This window comes from Aspergillus viridinutans, assembly GCF_018404265.1.
Source record: "Aspergillus viridinutans IFM 47045 DNA, scaffold_2, whole genome shotgun sequence".
NCBI lineage: Eukaryota > Fungi > Ascomycota > Eurotiomycetes > Eurotiales > Aspergillaceae > Aspergillus > Aspergillus viridinutans.
In genome coordinates this window covers 671,076-691,752 of record NW_025091218.1, presented here as the reverse complement: position 1 = coordinate 691,752, position 20,677 = coordinate 671,076, and the positions used below count along the sequence as shown (strand labels likewise).

Here is a 20,677-nt window from a genome sequence, read left to right as displayed (position 1 = left end):
TGGGGGTAATTTTGGCCGACATTTTATGATCTAGAATGCTTTTAAATAGTGCAACTCCCCGTTGCAGGGATGTTCTACGTCCTTGCTCCCAGAGGTTGCGCTCGCCACGCTTCACCCGGCAGCGACCTCTGCTACTGCTGGTTAGATCGTTCATTTCGGAGCCTTCGTCGGGAAATGGTGTTGAAACACCACGCCGTCGATCGCTTTCAGGTACTTCTATCCTCATTCTGGCCGGCGCAAGTAGAGAAAAGAGGCAAAAACATGTACTAATCTTGCAGTCCCTGCATTGCCTAGGTTCAATGAGATTGGAGTTCAACAGCTGAGCGACCATGTCTATTCTCAAATATTTCCGAATCAAGCAAGATCGCCAGATCCGGTCCTAGTTGCACTGTCCAAGGATCACCTTTCTAGACACGATCTGCTAGGAAAGTCTCAGGATGCTGCGGAACCTATCGCATTCGACATGCCCGCCCTCCAGGGACAAACCATGGACGAGCACTTCTTCAAACTGGGAATGGACGCGTCCGAGCCCTACTTAACATACGCGAAAAGCTATACAACTGTCAACTCGCCTCAAAAGCCGCGCGAATGGGTCAAGCGGAGCGGATGGACCAAATATAACTCTGACGGCTCTTGGGAGCCTGTGGACGCACCAAATGAGTCGATGCTCACCTTTGATACCGAGGTCATGTACAAAGAACACTCCTTTGCTGTTATGGCTTGCGCCGTGAGCCCTACAGCCTGGTATGCATGGCTTTCGCCCTGGCTGCTCGGTGAGTCGGAGAATGAAGTTCAACTCATACCTTTGGGTGATATAAAGCAACCGCGGATTGTCGTTGGACACAACATCGGGTATGACCGCGCGCGCGTCCTCGAGGAGTATGGAATGGAGCAGACTCGCAACTTCTTCCTTGATACTATGTCACTCCACGTCGCCGTCAACGGGATGTGCTCGCAGCAGAGACCAACATGGATGCGTCATAAGAAGAATAAGGATATGAGAGACAAGATTGCAAATGAGGGAAACTCCGTCGAGCTGGCTGCGTTGCTCGAAAGCAAAATGCTGAGCGAAGAAGAGGAGGAATTGTGGGTAGGAAGGAGTTCGGTGAATTCGTTGCGCGACGTAGCCAAGTTTCATTGCGATGTTACAATTGACAAGTCGCAAAGAGACCATTTTGGCGAACTGAACAGGCAGCAGATCCTGGGAAAGCTGGAAGAATTGCTGGATTACTGTGCCGCAGACGTCGCCATCACCCATCGCGTGTACAAGAAGGTGTTTCCCAACTTCCTTGAGGTCTGTCCTCATCCTGTCAGCTTCGGAGCTCTCCGACATCTTTCCTCGGTTATATTGCCCGTCAACGAAACGTGGAAAGAGTATATTACGAACGCGGAAGCAACATATCATCAACGAGTCAACGATGTGCAACGGAGGCTAGTTGAACTGTGCGACGAAGCTCTCAAGGTCAAAGAGAGCCCGGATATCTACACGAATGACCCTTGGTTGCGACAGCTGGACTGGTCTGGCCAAGAAATCAAAATGGTCAAGGGCAAGAAGAAGGGTGATCCTCCGCGACCCGCAGCCAGACAGAAGAAACCGGGCATGCCACAATGGTACAAAGATCTATTTCCTAAGAATACAGCGGATATCAACCTGACTGTGCGCACCCGGATTGCCCCTATATTATTAAAGCTGTCATGGGACGGTTACCCTCTGATATGGTCCGATAAATTCGGATGGACGTTCAAAGTCCCGAGAGACCAGGTCAAAAAATTCGAAAATCAGCCTGTGGTCCTCTGTGATATGAGTGAAGAAAAGAACTTGGAGTTGCGCGACGATAGGAAACACGTGTACTTCAAACTCCCTCATAAGGATGGCCCACAGGCACGTTGCGTCAACCCCTTGGCCAAGGGCTATCTGCAATACTTTGAGCGGGGAACGCTTTCATCGCAATACGCTCTCGCCAAAGAAGCTCTAGAAATGAATGCCTCCTGCTCATATTGGATCAGCGCCCGTGACAGAATCATGGGCCAAATAGTTGTCTACGATGATCAAGTCAAGCAGTCCGGGTCTACAGGTGAAAAGTCAAACCGACTAGGATTTATTCTCCCTCAAATCATACCTATGGGCACGATCACCCGGCGAGCAGTGGAGAATACTTGGCTAACAGCCAGCAACGCCAAGGCAAACCGCGTGGGTTCTGAACTCAAGGCCATGATCAAAGCTCCACCAGGCTATGTGTTCGTTGGTGCAGATGTTGACTCCCAGGAATTGTGGATTGCCAGTCTTGTCGGGGACGCTCAATTCCAACTACATGGGGGCAATGCCATTGGATTCATGACTTTAGAAGGTTCCAAGGCTGCTGGGACTGATATGCATTCGCGCACAGCCCAGATCTTGGGTATTTCACGTAATGACGCCAAGGTTTTTAACTATGGGCGCATTTACGGTGCTGGGGTCAAGTTCGCTGCCACACTGCTTCGCCAGTTCAATCCATCCATGTCCGAGAAGGAGACCCAAGAAGTTGCAACCAATCTCTACAGAGAGACCAAGGGCACCCGCACAACTCGTCGTATTCTGAGTGAGAACCCTTTCTGGCGCGGAGGTACTGAATCCTTTGTCTTCAACAAACTGGAGGAATTCGCCGAGCAAGAAAGACCGCGTACGCCTGCGCTCGGCGCTGGGATTACTGAGGCACTCATGCGGCGCTTCATCAACAAGGGCAGTTTCATGACGTCTCGAATTAACTGGGCAATCCAGTCATCTGGAGTTGATTATCTCCACCTTTTGATAATATCCATGGATTATCTTATCCGACGATTTAACATAGATGCTCGACTCGCAATCACCGTCCACGACGAAATACGGTACCTTGTCAAGGAAGAGGACAAGTATCGAGCTGCTATGGCCCTACAGGTCGCCAATGTTTGGACCCGCGCCATGTTTTCGCAACAAGTTGGCATCGACGATCTTCCTCAATCTTGTGCCTACTTTTCGGGCGTCGATATCGATCACGTTCTGCGTAAAGAGGTGGACATGGACTGCGTAACTCCTTCTCATCCGCACAAGATCCCTCACGGAGAAAGCTTGGACATTAGTCGACTATTGGATAAGGACCAAGAAGCGTATTTGGATCCTTCAATAGTCCCGGTTTCGCCTCCTACGCCTCAGAAGTACACTTACACGCCACGGGAGTCTGTGATGGCGTCGCTTCAAGCCACCAATAATCCTGCTTTCATCAAAGCTCAGATTACCAAAGACGACAAAGAGCTTCGAGAAATTATCAAGGAGGTGACGAAGGCCAAGTCTGGCACTGCTTCAAACACACGCTCTGTTCGGAACGGTGCCAAATCGACTAACTTCCCTTCGGCGGAGCCTCAAAAAGCGGTCTTAATGGACATTGATTCTGGACTCTACCGTGACTTCCGGTATATACCACAGGGGAGCAGGCATCCCCATTTCAATATGAACCGCCAGACATGGAAACCCAGGCCGGCCGCCCGGCCTTAGTCTGACGATCCGTCCTTCACTTTCCTTTCATTCCCCACGACCATGTATTCCTTTTCATGCATTAATCATGTAACTTCTCTATTGTGTTGTATCATCTGACGAACGTTCTGTAAAAGCATTGGTATGGCGTTGCAGTGGCTGGTCGAGATGGTACGTTTGGGCTTGCTGTATTCTACCAACGGGGGCTGGGCGATTATTTCTGTTGTATACAGCGATCTGTAAATACTCCTCTTCGATGCTACTAATCCGAATGATATTGAAACAGCAAAGTCGAACCAGATCATTATAATACATTGCTCTATCTATTATCTTTCCTCTGCCCTTCTTCTCCCAGGATCTAATGTATTTCTCCTACTTAACCCATCTCCGCGAAGCATGGCATCCCCTTTACGGCCCAGGACCACCTCCAGTGCCTGCACAAGGGCAGTAGGATCATACTTCATCCCCAAGGCAACCTCCTCACCGTCCGGCCCCGGCGCCGTAATCTTCCGACCGTATAAACGGAGCGTCTCGATGCCCATTTCCGCCAGGCGCTCGCGGTCGACCTGGGGCGTTCCCGGCCCATCGAGATGCAGGAGATGCGTGACGTAGGAGGAATACGGGGGAGAGGGTAAGTGGGCAGGCCGACCACGGCTTTCCTCTCCTGCGCGGGTGATTGCCTCGACGAAATCGACTGCCGTGAAGGGCTGCGAGGGCGGGCCTGTTTCCCTGTCTAGGGAGCCATTGAGAATGAGGATTTTGTGGCGGGCCGGGCTGGTGGCGATGGCTTGGCCGACGCCGCGGAGGATGAGGGAGGGGACGAGTGATGTGTAGAGGGAGCCGATGCTGTAGATGATGGCCTGGGAGTCGCGGAGGGACTCGAGGACGCGCGGGTTGGCCGGGGGCCGGATCTCCTGGCCGTAGGGGTTTATGTACCAGATGCGGGTGATGCGGGCGGGGAGGTCCTCGTTGGCTGATTTGCTGAACTGGATGTTTTTGTTGCGGAGGGTGGGGAGGGAGCCGGGGAGGTGGTCGCCCTCGTAGGAGGCGGCGTCCGAGGCGTCGGAGGGTTCTGTGTCCTCGAGGTCGGAGACGCCGTCGGCGAGGAGGAGGCTGGGTCGTCTGGAGCCCGGTCTGGGCTGGAGGGCGGTTGCCTCGCTTGGGTGGGAGATGCTGTTCTGGCCGACGATGACGGTGCCGTCGGCGAGGGAGGCGGAGATGTGGTGGGAGAAGTTGGTGTTAATGGCTGGGATGACGCGGACCAGGTCGGATTGGACGCCGCAGATGCTTCCTAGGAGGTAGATGGCGCTCTCGAAGCTGCCGCTGAACAGTCGTGCGCCGGTGAGGAAGAGATTGCCGACGCTGGCCGAGGTGAAGTCAAAGGTCGACGAGGGCGGTCGTGCCCGCTTGAGGATCTCCAGGTTCAGCAAGTTGAAGAACGAGCGTATCAGCTCTTTCTTGGCAGGCGTAATGGTTTTCCAGAGCTCGGAAGTACCGTCTACGATGGACTGCCATGCTCCGTGGGCCGCGACAGCGTCCGAAGGGAGCCGGTGGTTGAACAGGGTCTTGATCGCTGCCCGTTCTGAATTCGGAGGCGAGTCAGGGATCAGACGGACCAGTCTACCTGTATGCACTGTTAGCAACAGGACTGGAGATCGCCATAAAGCTAGCTATCTTTCTTGAAGAGGTATGAGTCTTACTTCTCACATCACCGATGCCAGGACCGCCAAATATTCGGATCAGCTCAGAGGAGGAACCCCCATTGTCGCTGATGGGGATGATGTAGCTTAACAAGCAATCCTTACTCTCACGTATCCTGCTGAAGACATCGACGAGATTGTTGGCAGCGCTTCCTCCCGAGAAGACCACAATGCCCCTGTTGGCAGAGGCGGTTGACATGTTGACTTGAGCCTATGTCGAAAAGCACCGCTGACATACGCAGAACCCGAGAAATACAGGAGTTAAATGAGCTCCCAAGAGGCTGAGGCCGTGATGCCACAGTTATATGTCTGTCGCGAACGTATAGTTTGGAGTCGTGCTATTTTTAATCTCAGACAAAATCACGATGACACTTGCCATATTGGGTAAAAGAAGTGTGGCCATACTCGGCATGGCGGAGATCTGATCATGTGATCTTGCTTAGTAGAATAGCTCCTGCCACTATACAATAGTAAACATAGATTTACACATATAATAATTAATGAAATATCTTTATATTCTGAACCTCTCTCTGCTTATTCTATAGGTTATGAGCCTGGAGCCTCTTAGAGAGCTCTGGGGAATCATTCCTAAGTTCTTTCCTTAAGCTATTTTACTACTTTTACCTCTTTTGGGTGATATTCTGCCTAAAACTAAATAGGCTAGATATTCTACCTAAGATAGAGATAGTCCTTTTATTACCTTTATTAATGGGGCCCTGCATAGTATTTATTATATTCTATAGGCCTTGGCTTGCCTGCATAGTGTTTATTATATTTAAGAATCCTTACAGGTGCAGAAACCTGGCAGTTACCCTTAGATATATCTAAAACCTCATTCTTTTATTAAAAAACCTTCCTTTAAGATGCCTTAAGTAGATCTTAATAAGCTACTATTACTTATAGATACAGATTCCTACTAGATATAGTCTAAAGCTATAAAGACTTACCTGTATAGCTAGGGGGTCTAGTAGACTATTAATAGAACTTATAAGAAGCTAGAGCTGCAAGAAGTAGGCTATTATACTAGATTATTAGATAAAGCTAAGCTTAATAAGCAGTAAGAGAGAATTAAAAAGGTAATTTAAGATTAGAAGAAAATAGATAATAAGGCTTATAGTACTATCTATTCTACTCTCTCTTATACTATTAGATATAAAGTAATTAATTTAGAATTATCTAAAGCTATTTAGGATTATCTTAATAAAAAATATAATATAATAGCAGATATCTAGTCCTTTAAGAGGCTGCAGACAGCTATTAATATAGTATATAATAGCTATAATAGAATCTAAGATTATATATTAAAGCTATCTCTTATACTTAATAAATTTAATTATAATCTTAAGGAAGGTAAGCAGCTTCCTAAATTTACTAAGATCTAATTCTTACTCTATAATCTTAATAAGATATAGGAGACATTCCTTATATCTTATCTTAATAGTTACTATAATAAGAAAACCACTATATTTAATAGTATTATATAGATTCTAATCTAAGAGGAGATGCATATAAAGTTTAATATATTATCTATAAATATTATAAAAGTATAGAAAGGGAAGAAGCTAGCTTAGAAGAGTAGTAATTCTAAAGATAAATTAAACTAATTAAATTAATTAAATTAGTCTAATTCTAATTTAAATAACTAGAAAGATTCTAATAGTAAGGTTCCCTAGGAAACTAGGAAGAACTAGAAGTATTACTATTATAATAAAATAGGCTATAAGAAGCCTAACTACTAGGAGTTAAATCTAGATAAGAAGCCTAATAAGAAGTCTTTATCTAATTAATCTAATAATTATAATTATACTTATATAATAGATATAGATAATAAGATATCTAATAGCTAATATTTAACTACCTTAATACTTAAAGAAATAATGCTTACCTTCTATACTATTAATAATAATAATAACAGAGTCCTTACCCCTACTAATAATAATAATTTAATTAATAATAATAGCATCCTTACCTCCTAATTAGTTAAATAAGATATTAAAGATATATAGATAATAATTATTACTATTAATCTAGCTCTATACCTGCATGCTAGCACTAGTAATTAGATAATTAACTCTAGAGCTACTAAACACTTTATTATAATATCTATGAACTTTATAGATAGCTTAAGGAAGCTATGTAAATAGGGAATTAAGATAGTGATAGGGTAGATTATATATTCTAATTTTATTAGGGATATCATCTTATATCTTACACATCTAGATAGATATACTAGATAAGTTATTATTACTGATATTCTCTATGTCTCTGAGGTGGCAGTCAACCTTTTAGATACTATTAGATTAGGCTGTAAGGGTCTGGGAGTTAATCTTCTATTAGATAGTATTATTATTACTTACTTATTAGATAAAATAATTATTAGATATAGTAATATTATCTAGAATACCTATATTCTTTACCTTATAAGAAGTAACACTGCAATTAAAGCTAATAAGCTAGTTAAACTAATAAAGCTAGATATATTATTTAAGATATAGCTAATAATATTCCCTTACTACCCTAAGAGAGGTAATAATTAACTATTCTCTTAGTAAGATTATATACTGTAAGAAGATTATAAGTAAGCTAAGTAAGAATTAATAAAATCTTATTCTAATATTAAAACTTATATCTAGACTAAATAAGAGATCCTAAGTAAGTAATATATACTTATTTTAGACCTATTATATAGTAATTATACTAGTATTCACACATTAAAGAAAGATAAGGTTAATTTAATAATATAGTACTACTACTTTATATATTTATTAATTCCTAATGTCATCTGTGTATCTAAAATAGTTAATAGAATAGATATTAAGAGACTATTAATACTAAAGCATACTTATAAGTCCTATATAGTAGCTAATATAATAGTTTATAAGGGGCATATTACTATATCTTCTATTAAGTAATATAGGGAGCGCATCTTTATTAATATAGATAGTAGCTATAATAATATATTAGATAACTATATTACTAAAGCTTACTACTAGATAATTATTATAGATTAATTTAATAGCTAGGTTATTATTTAATTACTTAAATATAGATACTAAGTAATGCTGCTTATTAAGCTCTTTATTAAAGAAGAGAAGTATGCAGGCATTAAGGTATAGATTATCTATACTAATAATAGAGGAGAATTTATTAAGAAAGAGAATTAAGTATAGGCTAGAGCTAAATCTATTAAATAGGAACTTATAGTACTATATATTTATAGCTAGAATCTAGTTATAGAATATCTTATATATATTATTCTGATAAAGGTTTGCACTATTATTAATAATAAGACTATTCTATATAAACTATAGGGTAAAATTATAAAGGGAGTTATTCTAATTAAGAATATCTTACCTATTTWAGGTAAGAATATAACTCTATATAAAATATAMTTTAGTAAAYATCTAGATRTTAGCTCTCTRTRRATCTTAGATTTAGTTAGATATCTTACTATTACTAATAARATTAAATCTAAGYAGGGTATTATAAAGATTAATCTATATATTATTTACTACTATTTAGTTAGCTACACCAGCCTAGGTAAGTAATATATTATTTAGATACTAGTAACTAATAAAGTTAAATATACCTATAATATTATTTTTAAAGAAGGAAGTAATCCAGATCTCTATAGAGATCTAGATAATAATTATAGAAAATTTATTAATCTACTAGCTATTCCATCTATTAACCATAATCTAAATAAGGTTATTAGTAATAATAATTTAGATTAAGATATTATTAAAGGCTAGGATCTAACTATACCTAATCTACCTAGACTAGAGGATAGCATCCCTACACTATAAATATATATAGAGGCAGGTCCTAGTATTACTAAGAATACTAACTTCCTATATAGAGGCCTCTTTAGTAAGCTAGTTAAGGATCTTCTAGAGTATTCCTAGCTAGAAGTAATTTAGCTTATAGAATAAGAGGTGCATTATATTAATACTAAGGCTATAGAAAAATATATATAGAATTATATTATTACTAGGTATATATATATTAGTAATAATTATACTAATATTATTAAGCCTTCTTCCTTCTATAAGGTAATTAACTCTCCTAAAGTAGATAATTAGTAGAACACTATAAAAGTAGAAGTAGATAATCTTATTAAGTAAGATACCTAGGTACTTAAGGCTCTATCTACTAGCTATAAGGCTATTAAGGGGCATTAGGTCTATAAGATTAAGATTAGTACTAATAATAAGATTATCTAATTTAAGATAAGATAGATTACTAAAGGCTATACCTAAATATCTAGAGTAGACTTTAACTAGATGTTTTCCCCTACTATAAAGCTAGCTACTATCTACCTATTCTTTATACTTATAGCTATCTTAGGTTATTATTATATTAAGGTAGATATTAAGCTTATATTCTTATAGGGTAAATTCTTTAATAATAAAGTTATCTATATAAAATAGCTATAAGGTTTTAATAATAAGTCTAGCTATATATACTAACTATTACTTCCTTTATATAGATTAAAGTAATCTATATATGCCTAGTATCTTATCTTCTATAGTGGAGTTACTAAGATAGGATTATAGCTATCTAAGATTAATAAATACCTCTTCTTTAATACTTATAATATACTTCTTATCTTATATATTAATAATATAGAGATTACTAGACCCTCTAAGTTTATTACTAAGGGGGTGTATAAGACTATTAGTAAACTATTTAATATTTTACTTATTAGCCTAGCTAGCTATTATCTAGGCATGAAGATAGACCTAGATATTAAAAAGAGATAATATAAGCTCTTATAGTGTACTTATCTTTAACATCTTATTAATATATTTAATCTAGACTTAGTTAAAATCATAGTAATACCTATAGAAGAGGGTACTTAGCTAGTTAAATTAGATAAGCCTATTAGATATAATCTTAAACTTAAAGAGAGATATAGAGTAGGAGTTAGCTTAGTTATATATCTAATATTATAGACTAGGCTAGATACTACCTTTACTATTAGGAAGCTGGCTAGATATACTATAAATCCTAATAAATTATATTTTAAACATCTTATTTATCTTATCAGATTCTTTTATTAGACCCTGGATATCAGAATTATCTATAAGCCTTATAATATAAGGGATCTCATGAGTAAACTTAGTGTTATTACTAGCTATATTAATATAGATTATATAGGATATATTAATATATGCTATTTAACTACTAGATATATCTTTATATTTAGTAATAGACCTATCTTATAGGCTTTTAAGCTTTAATTAGTTATCTCCTTATCTATATATGAAGTAGAATATATTACTATTATTTATACTATAAAGGAAGCTATTTAGCTTACCTATCTCCTAGAAGATATTAGCTTTAATAGTATTCACCCTATATTACTAAATACTGATAGCTAGCCTGCTATAGACCTAGCCTATAATACTTAATTCCATGCACATAGTAAGCATATTAATATTAACTATTATTAGATTAGAGATATAATAGTTAAGAATTAGGTCTTCCTACAGCATCTTTTAATAGATAAGATAATTATAGATCTTATAATGAAACTACTTAGTTATCTAAAGTTTAATTAATTCTTTAAGGTGCTAGGCTTAGCCTAGTAGAGCACTATAAATAGCAGATCTTAATACTATGATTATAGATTAACTACCTAATTAGGAAGTGGCTATGACCTTGTTGATTAAATCTAGGGGTATATGGCCATACTTGGCATAGTGGAGATCTGATCATATGATCTTGCTTAGTAGAATAGCTCCTGCCACTGTATGATAGTAAACATAGATTTACACACATAACAATTAATGAAATATCTTCATATTCTGAACCTCTCTCTGCTCATTCTACAAGAAGCAGCAGGTGCGTGTAGTTTTACCCCTTTGGGAAAAATTGAAGCCAAGGCTTTTCTGACAGTTTTCTACCGCTGTCTAATAGGGAGCGTACCTGCGAAGCTCGACTTTGGTGAAACACGCTTCTTTGAAGGAAGAGCAAACACCAATTCTTGAGGGTTTCTGACTGGCGGAAGTGGGAAAAGTGGCCACTTCGGGTCTCGCAAAAGTATGGCTCAATGCGGCATCACAGGCTTAGGTAGTTACATTCAGAGTCCAGGACCATACATCGGCAAAAGTTCTAGACTTGCGATCTGTTGCTGGTGATCTATTTTAACTATGTACACAATCCTCCTCGCCTGCTTCAAGGAAGCCTCGAAAGCATTGTAGTTATTTACTGCAAATTCATCAAGCTTGGTGATAGAGTGGATTCGTTACAGAAAGGCTTCAACGAAGAAGAGGAAGGGGTCTCGACGATTATAAAACATTTGAACCCGAAGAATTCGCTCTGCTACACATTTTGAGTACCTATGCATATGCGGCCCAGCCTGGAAATCACGTTAGCCTTCAACATCGTCGTAGAGAGAAATCTCAATGACATACCGCAATAGAGAACCGCAAGGTTCCTTTCGTCAGTTGCCTGCTGAATCAGTTCATTGACAGTCGCTGTGACACTGAGAGTCTTGCTCAGCTTCTTTGCCACAACCGTCAGAGCGCGATCCGCTTCACTGGGTTCATTCGCTGACCGTTGATCTTCCGCGGCACCTGATATCATGGGGGGACCATCACCGGCTTCTTGAGCATCTTGCATCCTCTTCATCCGCAGCGGAGAGAGAGTCCAGCTGTACAGAGGGTCATACCGAAGCACATCCAAGATCGTCATGATGCTGTACGATTCCTGTCGGAGCGCCTCGAGAGTGAACTCGCAGCATCGCCGGAAGACACCTTCTGTCTTCGTGATGCCCATACCGTCAACCAGATCGCGTGTCAGTCGGAAGGGAACCACTTCGGGGACTGGTAGGACTCGGCCTTGCTCGAAAGCCACTCCCAAATCAATATGAACGACCTCTCCGGTTCTCTCGTCCAACAGAATATTATGCCCATGCCGATCGCCGAGCCCAAGCACATGCCCCAAAATGGAAATCGCCGCAGTGCTCCGAGTATATGAAAGCCTCTTGCCGAACCAATCGTCCGGGCTGCTGAACTTCTCCATGAAGAAGTACCGCATGACCGGATGGAAATGTTCCGTAATCTGGCGGAATGTCTTGACCCGTTGCTCAAAAGAGCGCGTCTGTACGTCGCTGATATGTTTTCGGCACACATTGGGCTTCATATCCTTGGGGAAATAGCGCTGATGCGCCGGCATCAGGTAGTCATGCAGGGGGATGGTGTGCGGCACAAATTCAATGATTCCCGCATTCGACGTCAGCGGTAGGACTTTGTATGTTCGAATTCCCAGCTTCCGCTGCTGCGTCGCCTGATGGTCCTTGAGAAGACTGCTCACTTGCTCGAATACTTGTTCCATGATAGCGTCCTGCCGTAGGTCATCATTGCCTCCTTTGAACTGTAATGTGATCGTCAGCTTTGCGATTCAATGTGGGAAAAAAGGTGGAATGCAAGCTTACTAGTTGCTTATACTTGTGACCATCCGTTGCTACGGCGGTGACAATCTTCGGTGCGCTCACCCCAGATGCAACCGTGAATTCAGGATGATATCGAACAAGCTTAGGAACATCACTGTAGTCACAATCAACACGAATGGCAATTTTCATAGTAGGTGGCGGCAGCTTTTGTGTCGAAGCGTCTTGTTCTAGTCGTTGGCCCGTCGGGAGTTTCTTCAAGGGCACCTTCGCACCACTCTTGACCTTCTCGTCCAGTCGCTCGACCGCGAACCGCACGTAACTGATATTCGCGTTGTGCACTGCAACCCATGTCGGTCCAATCCGTTTGTCATTTTTCAGGTAATCTACCAGCCTGCTTGCCGCTCGATTGCGAGACAAAGCTGACGGGTCCTTTCCACCCTTGGACTTGCTGCTGGCGAATATTTGGTACATGCCATGGAATGGATGCTCGACGCAAATGCGGAAAACCAATGCAAAGAGCATATTCTGAAACTCGTCAGAGGTGTCTTGGAGGCGGGAAGTAAGCTGGTTCATCAGTGGCGCAAATTTCCGACTCGGCACCTGGTTGAGATACTTGGAGACAGCTTTGTTTGCAATCTCACTGTCCGATTTGTCAAGCCATAAGGCACAGAAACGGAGTGCATCATTGTTATAAATGTCGCTTTCTTTGAGGCAAAGTAAGTAGTTTTCGAGGCATTGTTGCAAGAAGGCCTCTCGACTGCGTCGCAGACGTTGATATTCTCGATCGTCCAGATCGAACCACTGCTTTGTCTTGGTTCGGTAGTGCCTCAGAGCCTCCCTTTCTTTGCCCTCTGCATTCTTCATCATCTCTTCAAGACCCAGGACTTCCTTTTCCTTGCGGTTACGTAGTTGCTCGACCCGTCTAAAGTCCTCCAGCCCGTCGGGATTCTGCAGTTGCTGATCGCAGAAGATGGCGAAGCCGTGATATACTCTACCAGCCTCTTCGGCTTCTGAACGGTTCTTAAGTTCCTTAACTGCAGGGCCAAGGTACCCCTGAATGATAGCTTCTGGCTTCTCCAAGCGTGCTTCCGCCACATGGTGGCCCTGGAAAACATTAGAAACAAAAAGCAAAATCAAGCGCAGGTGTTTCCACTCACAAGGGTCACAAGGAGCTCCGGGCGGCTGATTGGAATTGCCTGCTTGTGTAGATCACCTTGATTGTCAAGCTGTTGAAGCATTCGAATCGACGCTGCCATCTCCCCTTGGTCCCATAGGACGTTGGCCAAATCAAATTTTGTTGCTCCTTCGACATTAATTCCCTGCACCACACACACGTTTGCGAGCTTAGACAAGCGCACTGCAGATTTCAATGAAGCCTGTGGTATACCATGACTTCTCGTGATGGAAAGTGACTGGCGAATGACCTTGACTTCCAGTAGCTGTGCATCTCGGTCACTTAGTCCTACGGCGGATTTGAGATGATCCCTTGTCTTAATAGAGGAGAACAAGGCCTCGTGGCACTTTAGAATCTCTCCAACCTCATGGACACTGCAGAAATTAGCCTTCTTTTTCGTGCGAAATTCAGATGAGCTCGGATTTACCTTGTTGTTTTCAACCAAGAGTTTCTTTCCGCGATTTTGCGCCATTCTTCAGTTGTCTCTTCGGGAGACTTCGCACTCAAGACGTCGCTTATCTCAGTCACAATTCCCAAGTCTCTCATCGCCGCCCGGAAGCACATAGCTGAGCGACTCGTGCTTCCTAGCGAGCCCAATATGGACAGAAGGCTTTCGTTGACGGAGTTCGAAACATCGACTAGAGATCTCGAAGTGTTCAGGCTTTGAAAAGTTCTAAATAACGCAGCCGACGGAGAGGCATTTAATGGTGAAACTGGTAGATCCCATTGTCGCAGATCTATCGCAGCTTGCATCATGCTATCAAAGGACACCGAGCTTTTTGAGCCTTTAAGAGTCGAGGTCAATGAGTTTGCAATTCCTTGCAGGTTAGTTGAGTTGAGTGCTTTTAATAGACCATGAGCGTCGGCGTCTCCCGACATCTGAATCTCGCTATCATACTGGGCACTCTGGAAAAGGAGATTCTTGAACCCGGAGCTCTCATGTTCCAAGGTCTCCATGACGGACTCTAGTGACGAGCTTTGCTGGACGCCGTAAAAAAGATCCGGATCATCCACGTTTCTAAAGATGTCATGAAGGAGATCAGTGGGAGGTCCATATTTCACAAGAGAGGAGCGGCGAGATCCAGACACTACCCGCGAGGCCTGTATCTCGAGAAACAGCAGTGATGTCTTGGGTAAGCGGCATATATTCGCAGCCTTGGATGCCACTGCAAAATCGATTTCAAGCCACTCATCACGTTCTACTATCGTTGCTTCTTGAGGACGCGGTTGATTCCGAAGATACAGAAGGCAGTTGATGATGAGACGGACATGAGGGATGGAGTGCTCATCAGCTTCCTGTAGACCTTGCTTGAAGATATCAGAAATGGTTTGTCTAACATTGGCCTCGCCTTCAACCTCCGTGAGTAGAACGTCATGGAGAATGTATGGCAAAACCTGGACGGCCAATGAAGGTATGGCGTGCAGAATGTTTTTCAGCGGTCCAATAACAGGATCTTGGGGAGCTGCTTTTGTCAAGAAAAGCCCAATGCTGCGAGCCCAGTGGGCAGAGGAAATAGCAGGGTTCCAGCCAACAAAGCTATCGTGATTTTTAGCCTGAGAAGCCGGCAAGGGTATTGATGGACACTGATATGGACTCCAAACCAGTGCCTTCAGTAGGGAAGGAGCTATGATCTCTCCATAATTTTCAAATCCCGGGGAGCCGGCAAGATTGCTGAGGATTAGCTGCAAGGTCCGTTCAACAAGCCCGGCTTCCAGAGGACTGCTATTCTGCAACATACTGCAAAGCACCTGTAATATCCTGGCTTTTGACTGGCAGAACATGTCCAGATTTAACTTAGCCATTCGAGGCTCAAATAGGGTCGATTGCTGTTCTTTCAACAGATCATCACTGATCATACCAGTAGCAGCGAAATTGCGTCCAATTACCCGGGCAGCCCACAGCCGGTACTCCTTTGTAGGACTGAAGCCTTGGAGAGTCTGATACAAAGCAACAGTATTTGCAATAGCGTCATGCCCTCTTTCGACGAGGTCACGATGGTAGTTGGGAGGGCTCTTAAAGCTTGCACAAAGCAAAGACAGGATGTGATCAGATATTGACTGACTCAGCAAACTCGTCTTAAAATTGCGGTCCTTTATCACTTCAAGAAGCAAATCACACTCTTCGGTGCCGTCCGACTCTTTGCCTGGGTCAGAGATCCTGCGCGAAGACTCCATCAGACGCTGAAAGAAGGCCTGCGCCTCTGCGCTTAGATGAGGTGACTCGTAACTCTTCAAGAAGTCTTCGAACCATTGAAGAAAGTTCTGAACGATTGTCAGAACTGCAACAGATTGGCTTTCCTGCAGGGTGGCTGTTGTAGAGGTCAAGAACTTGCGAAGAGAGAGCAAGGTGGACACTGCGATGCCAGCCGTGAAACTAGGATTTTCAGTCAAGTAAGACCTCCCAGCGTCGAAGAGATACCAAAACATTCCCAATGCGTCCTCGGAGCAATGTATATCTGTGAGGAACGGTCGAAGAGCATGTAGGAGCATTTCGAAGGGATAATCACTCAGCATAACAGGGCCGGTAATACAGATCAAAATCCTGATCTGGCGAATAACAGAGCAGGCATGAAGAGAGCCAAGCGCGGGGTGAATTGATTCCAGAAGTGTCCGACAGACATAAGATGCGAGTGTAGGAGTCCAGATCGTTTCGAGTTCATAGCCGCTGCGTTTACAGAGGAATTCCAGCTGATCTAGAAGATAACGCGCTCTAAATGAAGGTTGCTGATTGGGTGGAAGCACTTCCTTTGACGAACTCTTAACAGTGATTGATTTCAAGATACTGAAGGCTTCTTGAAAATTGGCTCGCTTGGAGAACGCCCTCTCGATCTGCTCGCACTGATCTAGGGCCCCAAAGAACGTCGCAATTACTTGCGGAAATTGCTTCTCCACCAGATCCACGAAACGGTCAGCGCCTAAGATCCTCTTCAAACGATTCTCAACCCCTTTCGGTTGAGAGCTCTGTCCAGGAGGAGTGCTGATGTCTCGCGCTATGCTATACGCCTCTGCCTTATAGAAAGATGTCGCCAGGAGCTCTATGAAAGGAGTTTCCAGACGGGTTGAGAGCTCATTTGCCTCGTGCTCATTGGCTCGCATCATGATTTGACCTACAATCTCATCTTGAACATCGCTCAGCATATCTTCAAGGGTGGCATAACCAAATATGCTGAAGGGCATCGACATAACCGATTGATTTTCGGTCCAGGTGTAGAGAATCTGGGAGGAGAAAAGGCGGAATAATTGACGTGCGTCTTCGAGTCCTAGGACGCTTGCAACATGTCGTATGCATTTTTCAGCGTGCCACCGAGAGTGAGGAAGCTGGGCCGGCGTCTCGAACATATGATAGATGCTCCTCCGAAGTAAAGTATGCCACTCTGAAGCCAACCTTGCCAATATGAACAAACGGAGCGCAATACCTTCCGTCCAGTCAGGATCGCGGGGAAGGCTTTCCAAAATATCATCAAAGATCGCATCGTGATCTTTCAGTGGGAAGTGTCTAAACAATTTGGGAACGAGGTTGCCCACGTTGTACTTCGTTAGGATATCACTTTCCTGAAGGATCATGAAAAGAGTTGTTCTGGGCGAGGGGCTGGATTCGCCGCTTGTGTACACGGGGTTGGTGCTGAATATCTCCTCTAGAAGTCTGGAAAAGGCCATTAATACTCTGGAAGAAGCCCTGCCCTTTGCCAATAAGACGTCGGTAAACCAATTGTAGATATCCAAAGCCGAGTCGCTGAGATGATCTCCATCTCCTGTCGTCCATGATTTGACGAAACTATTCATCATGTGAATGCACAGAATTTGAGAGCTCTCGCAACGTTCAAGTTGGTAGGTTTGCAGACATTTCTCCCCCATGTCCTCCAATAAGTCTAGTAGGGAGGTGCGTTCATATCCTGCACATGCCCGATAAACCCCGGGCAGGAAGTCTCGTGCAGACAATAGATCAGCTTCATCAAAATCAGTCAAGTACTCAACCAGAGCACTACTGGCTAGTTGTTCGGGCTGGACGACAGAGCCATATGCTATTTTAAAGATTAAGAGGCGGATAGTCATTGAGCGTTGGAAAGTGGCAGAATCATGAAACAAAGGGACAGATTCTCGGTTCAAGTTAATGACACACATGTTCTCCGCCAGAAAATCGTTGGACTGCAGTAGCGGGTCGTCCAAATCCATTGGCTCTTCCGCATCAGAGGATAGCAACCGCTTCTGGTCTTGTCGATGATGTTCCAGGATCTGACTCAAGGGAGACACAAGTCTGTACAGACTGCTATTAACAATCGATTTCTCGAAGCCAACCCTATTTCTTTGGGAGAGGAAGGGGCACAGAAGCTCCAGGCAACATTGCACAAACACAAGCTCACGAGACCCCATAAATGAACAAAGGCTGTCCCAGAGTTGCTCGATATTGCCCCGCAGGTCCTTTATCTGAGTGTGCGATTGTTCGAGTATGCATTCCGTGTACAGTATAGCGACTATGCAAAATGAAGCGAGTATCTGAACGACATCGACAGTCACATGGTGCGATTTACTGTCGGACAACGATCGCCAGGCTTGCAAGAACATTTCAGATTTCGCTTGCAACAAATCGAGTACTATATCATCATTAGGGTCTTGCCGAGTCGCAAGTTGCAGAGATATGCAATCATCTCTGCCTTGCACGCTTGCGGAACCCAGCATTCCATCCACATGGAAGAGGTAGTTGAGAAGCTCTCGGTTACTTTGGTAAAAGTGCCAGCCTTTTGCAACAAGCCCAGACGGTCCTCGAAATTGTAAGGCGGGCACCTCGAACTGTCTATTGGTACAAGCAAGAAAAAGATTGAGAAGGTCTAGAGGGCGCGCAAAAGCAGCGACCTGCGCTGTTTGCATTCGATCGGTTACTGTGCCTGACAAAATGTTAGCGATCAATAATCTGCGTGAAGACGACATGGCGAAGACGCACCAATCGCCCAAGCTTCTCGTAGCCATGAGCAAATCTCTTTCGAGGCGTTCGAGACTGAACCTGGGTTCGTCTGTGCGCCCAGCCTTGTGATGATCGCCCACAGCTCCAAGGATGAATCTGAAATGCTAGATGGCGCATTCAAGTTCATAGTTGTAAGCATTGAACTTGTCGTAACTGCGACTACGGAATAATCCAGAAGATCGAATTTTAGAATGCTATTCATAAGATGGCAGGCGGCTCTGGAGGTGTGTTGCGAGATAGAGGCGCGAGACGTAAGATCCCACGCCTGTTGCCAATACTTCTTCAGAGACGGAGAGCCTGCATCAGCGCTGCTTGCGATGCTGCGGTGACAAGTCTTTAGCTATGCGATCAATAACTGGTCCTGTACAGGCTCACCTCGAAATGGCAACCATTGTCCACGAAGCTATGATGCTGTTGTCATCGAGTATGCAGGGGATTAGGCGCTGAAGTAGTGACACTTTCGACTCCATGCTGAGAGGGCTCTGGAGGAGTATGGGGATCAACTGCAGGGCACATACCCTCCTGTTGCCCGATGACATAACAGAGTCTCGGAAGACTTCGTCCGACGCCGAGTTCAACCGTTGCTTCTTGCTTGGTATCTCGCCTGCTGGATGAGATAACCGCACAGTCAATTCCTCTGACAATCGCATCAATTTTGCCATGACCCATACGACAGTCAAGTTGTGTTCGGACCTGGGCACTTCAAGTCGAGGTTGCAGTGCGAGATCAATGATCTGCTTGGAGCTCGCTCGATCGAAACTTAACTCGTCAATCTGCAGAATGTCCTTCTCAGAACGTTTCGTATATTCCGAGTACAGTGTGTCCAATAGATTCTCGATTGAAAGAGTCAGGGACTCTGTTGGTTCCCTGCGAGTTGCATCGGTCAAGACGATCATGCAAAGCATAATAGTGACAAGAAGTTCATCTTTCAGGCCCATAAGCTTGGTAGACCACAGATGTCGAATTACTGGAATTAAATCCAAGAGGAACATGCGAACGAAATCAGACTGGTCAAAAATAACTCTCATGACAACTGTATTTATGCTATTGAACGCAGCCTGATGTTCACTTCCAGCGATAGGCGAAAGCTTCAGGAAAGTCCCAAGCCCGCGAAGGACCTTCTCAGCGGCTGATTGCACAGGGGCAGTCGGGGTCGCTGTAAGTAGCTGGATACACACTATTGCTTCCGCGACAGTTCTCTTGTCGCCATTCTGCTTCTCCCGCAAAGCCAGAGACGATGTTCTTCTTGATGGTGTTGACCGTGAGCTTGCACCCAGAAAGTCATCCAAAGTAGACGAATGACCATTGCGGTCACTTGATTGGGTATCATCTTCTGGAGCGCCGATACTTCTTAGGCAGAGGTTCAGAATCTTGTCCCATTCATTGACGGCCAAATGCTCGAGGTGAGGAGGGTAGCGTAAAAGTGTGGTGAGGCATTTCAGATAATCCGCACCGAGATGCTCCCACAAACCCTCTCCAGGAACCTGTAGAATCTCTGTTATGTGGTCGGCTATAGCGCGAATCGACTTTGTCCTCAGATTACGCAGAAAGACATCGATAGCTGTTCGAATGACGGTTGCACAAGCGGACAACCGTGAGGCGGATGCTCCCTTGGAGCTCGCTTTGTTATACAAGGATCTCTCGACGGAGATGAATCGGAAAAGGGACTCGAAGATCTTATGGCAAGCTTTATCATTGAGTGAGGTTCTGATGAGATGGCCACCTGTTAATCTATGTATAACACCCATTTCATAAAATTGACTGGGAATCTTACATACAACTTTGAGCTCCTTTTATTCTGCTGGAGAATGTGTTTCAGATCTGGTAGGATCAGCAATAGTACCATGACACGGCTCAGTTGTAGACAAACCTGCCAGGCTGTCAGATCGTTCTTTCAGTCTCTCGGAGGACAAAAGCGCAATGGCCCTGTCAAGAGTGACCTGCGCCATCCTGATGG

General features: G+C 43.8%; 3 protein-coding genes across 3 annotated transcripts; 1 reads left to right on the top strand and 2 right to left on the bottom strand.

Annotated features, from left to right (window-relative positions):
* Positions 1-35: 35 nt before the first annotated feature.
* Aspvir_003839 (DNA-directed DNA polymerase gamma MIP1) lies at positions 36-3,508 on the top strand (the record flags this gene model as incomplete). Its single annotated transcript, XM_043267083.1, has 2 exons — positions 36-210; positions 279-3,508. 2 exons carry the CDS (start codon positions 36-38, stop codon positions 3,506-3,508), a joined length of 3,405 nt encoding a protein of 1,134 aa, XP_043123018.1.
* A 305-nt stretch (positions 3,509-3,813) lies between these two features.
* On the bottom strand, positions 3,814-5,386 carry Aspvir_003838 (gluconeogenesis factor YvcK family protein; the record flags this gene model as incomplete). The annotated part of the gene is made up of 2 exons (XM_043267082.1): positions 3,814-5,111; positions 5,188-5,386. The coding sequence occupies 2 exons, from the start codon at positions 5,384-5,386 to the stop codon at positions 3,814-3,816; spliced, it is 1,497 nt and encodes a 498-aa protein (XP_043123017.1).
* Positions 5,387-11,531: 6,145 nt separating this feature from the next.
* On the bottom strand, positions 11,532-20,669 carry atmA (DNA-binding protein kinase TEL1; the record flags this gene model as incomplete). Its single annotated transcript, XM_043267081.1, has 9 exons — positions 11,532-11,551; positions 11,607-12,567; positions 12,629-13,690; positions 13,744-14,134; positions 14,188-18,643; positions 18,700-19,040; positions 19,096-20,427; positions 20,499-20,541; positions 20,591-20,669. 9 exons carry the CDS (start codon positions 20,667-20,669, stop codon positions 11,532-11,534), a joined length of 8,685 nt encoding a protein of 2,894 aa, XP_043123016.1.
* Between the last annotated feature and the right edge of the window lie 8 nt (positions 20,670-20,677).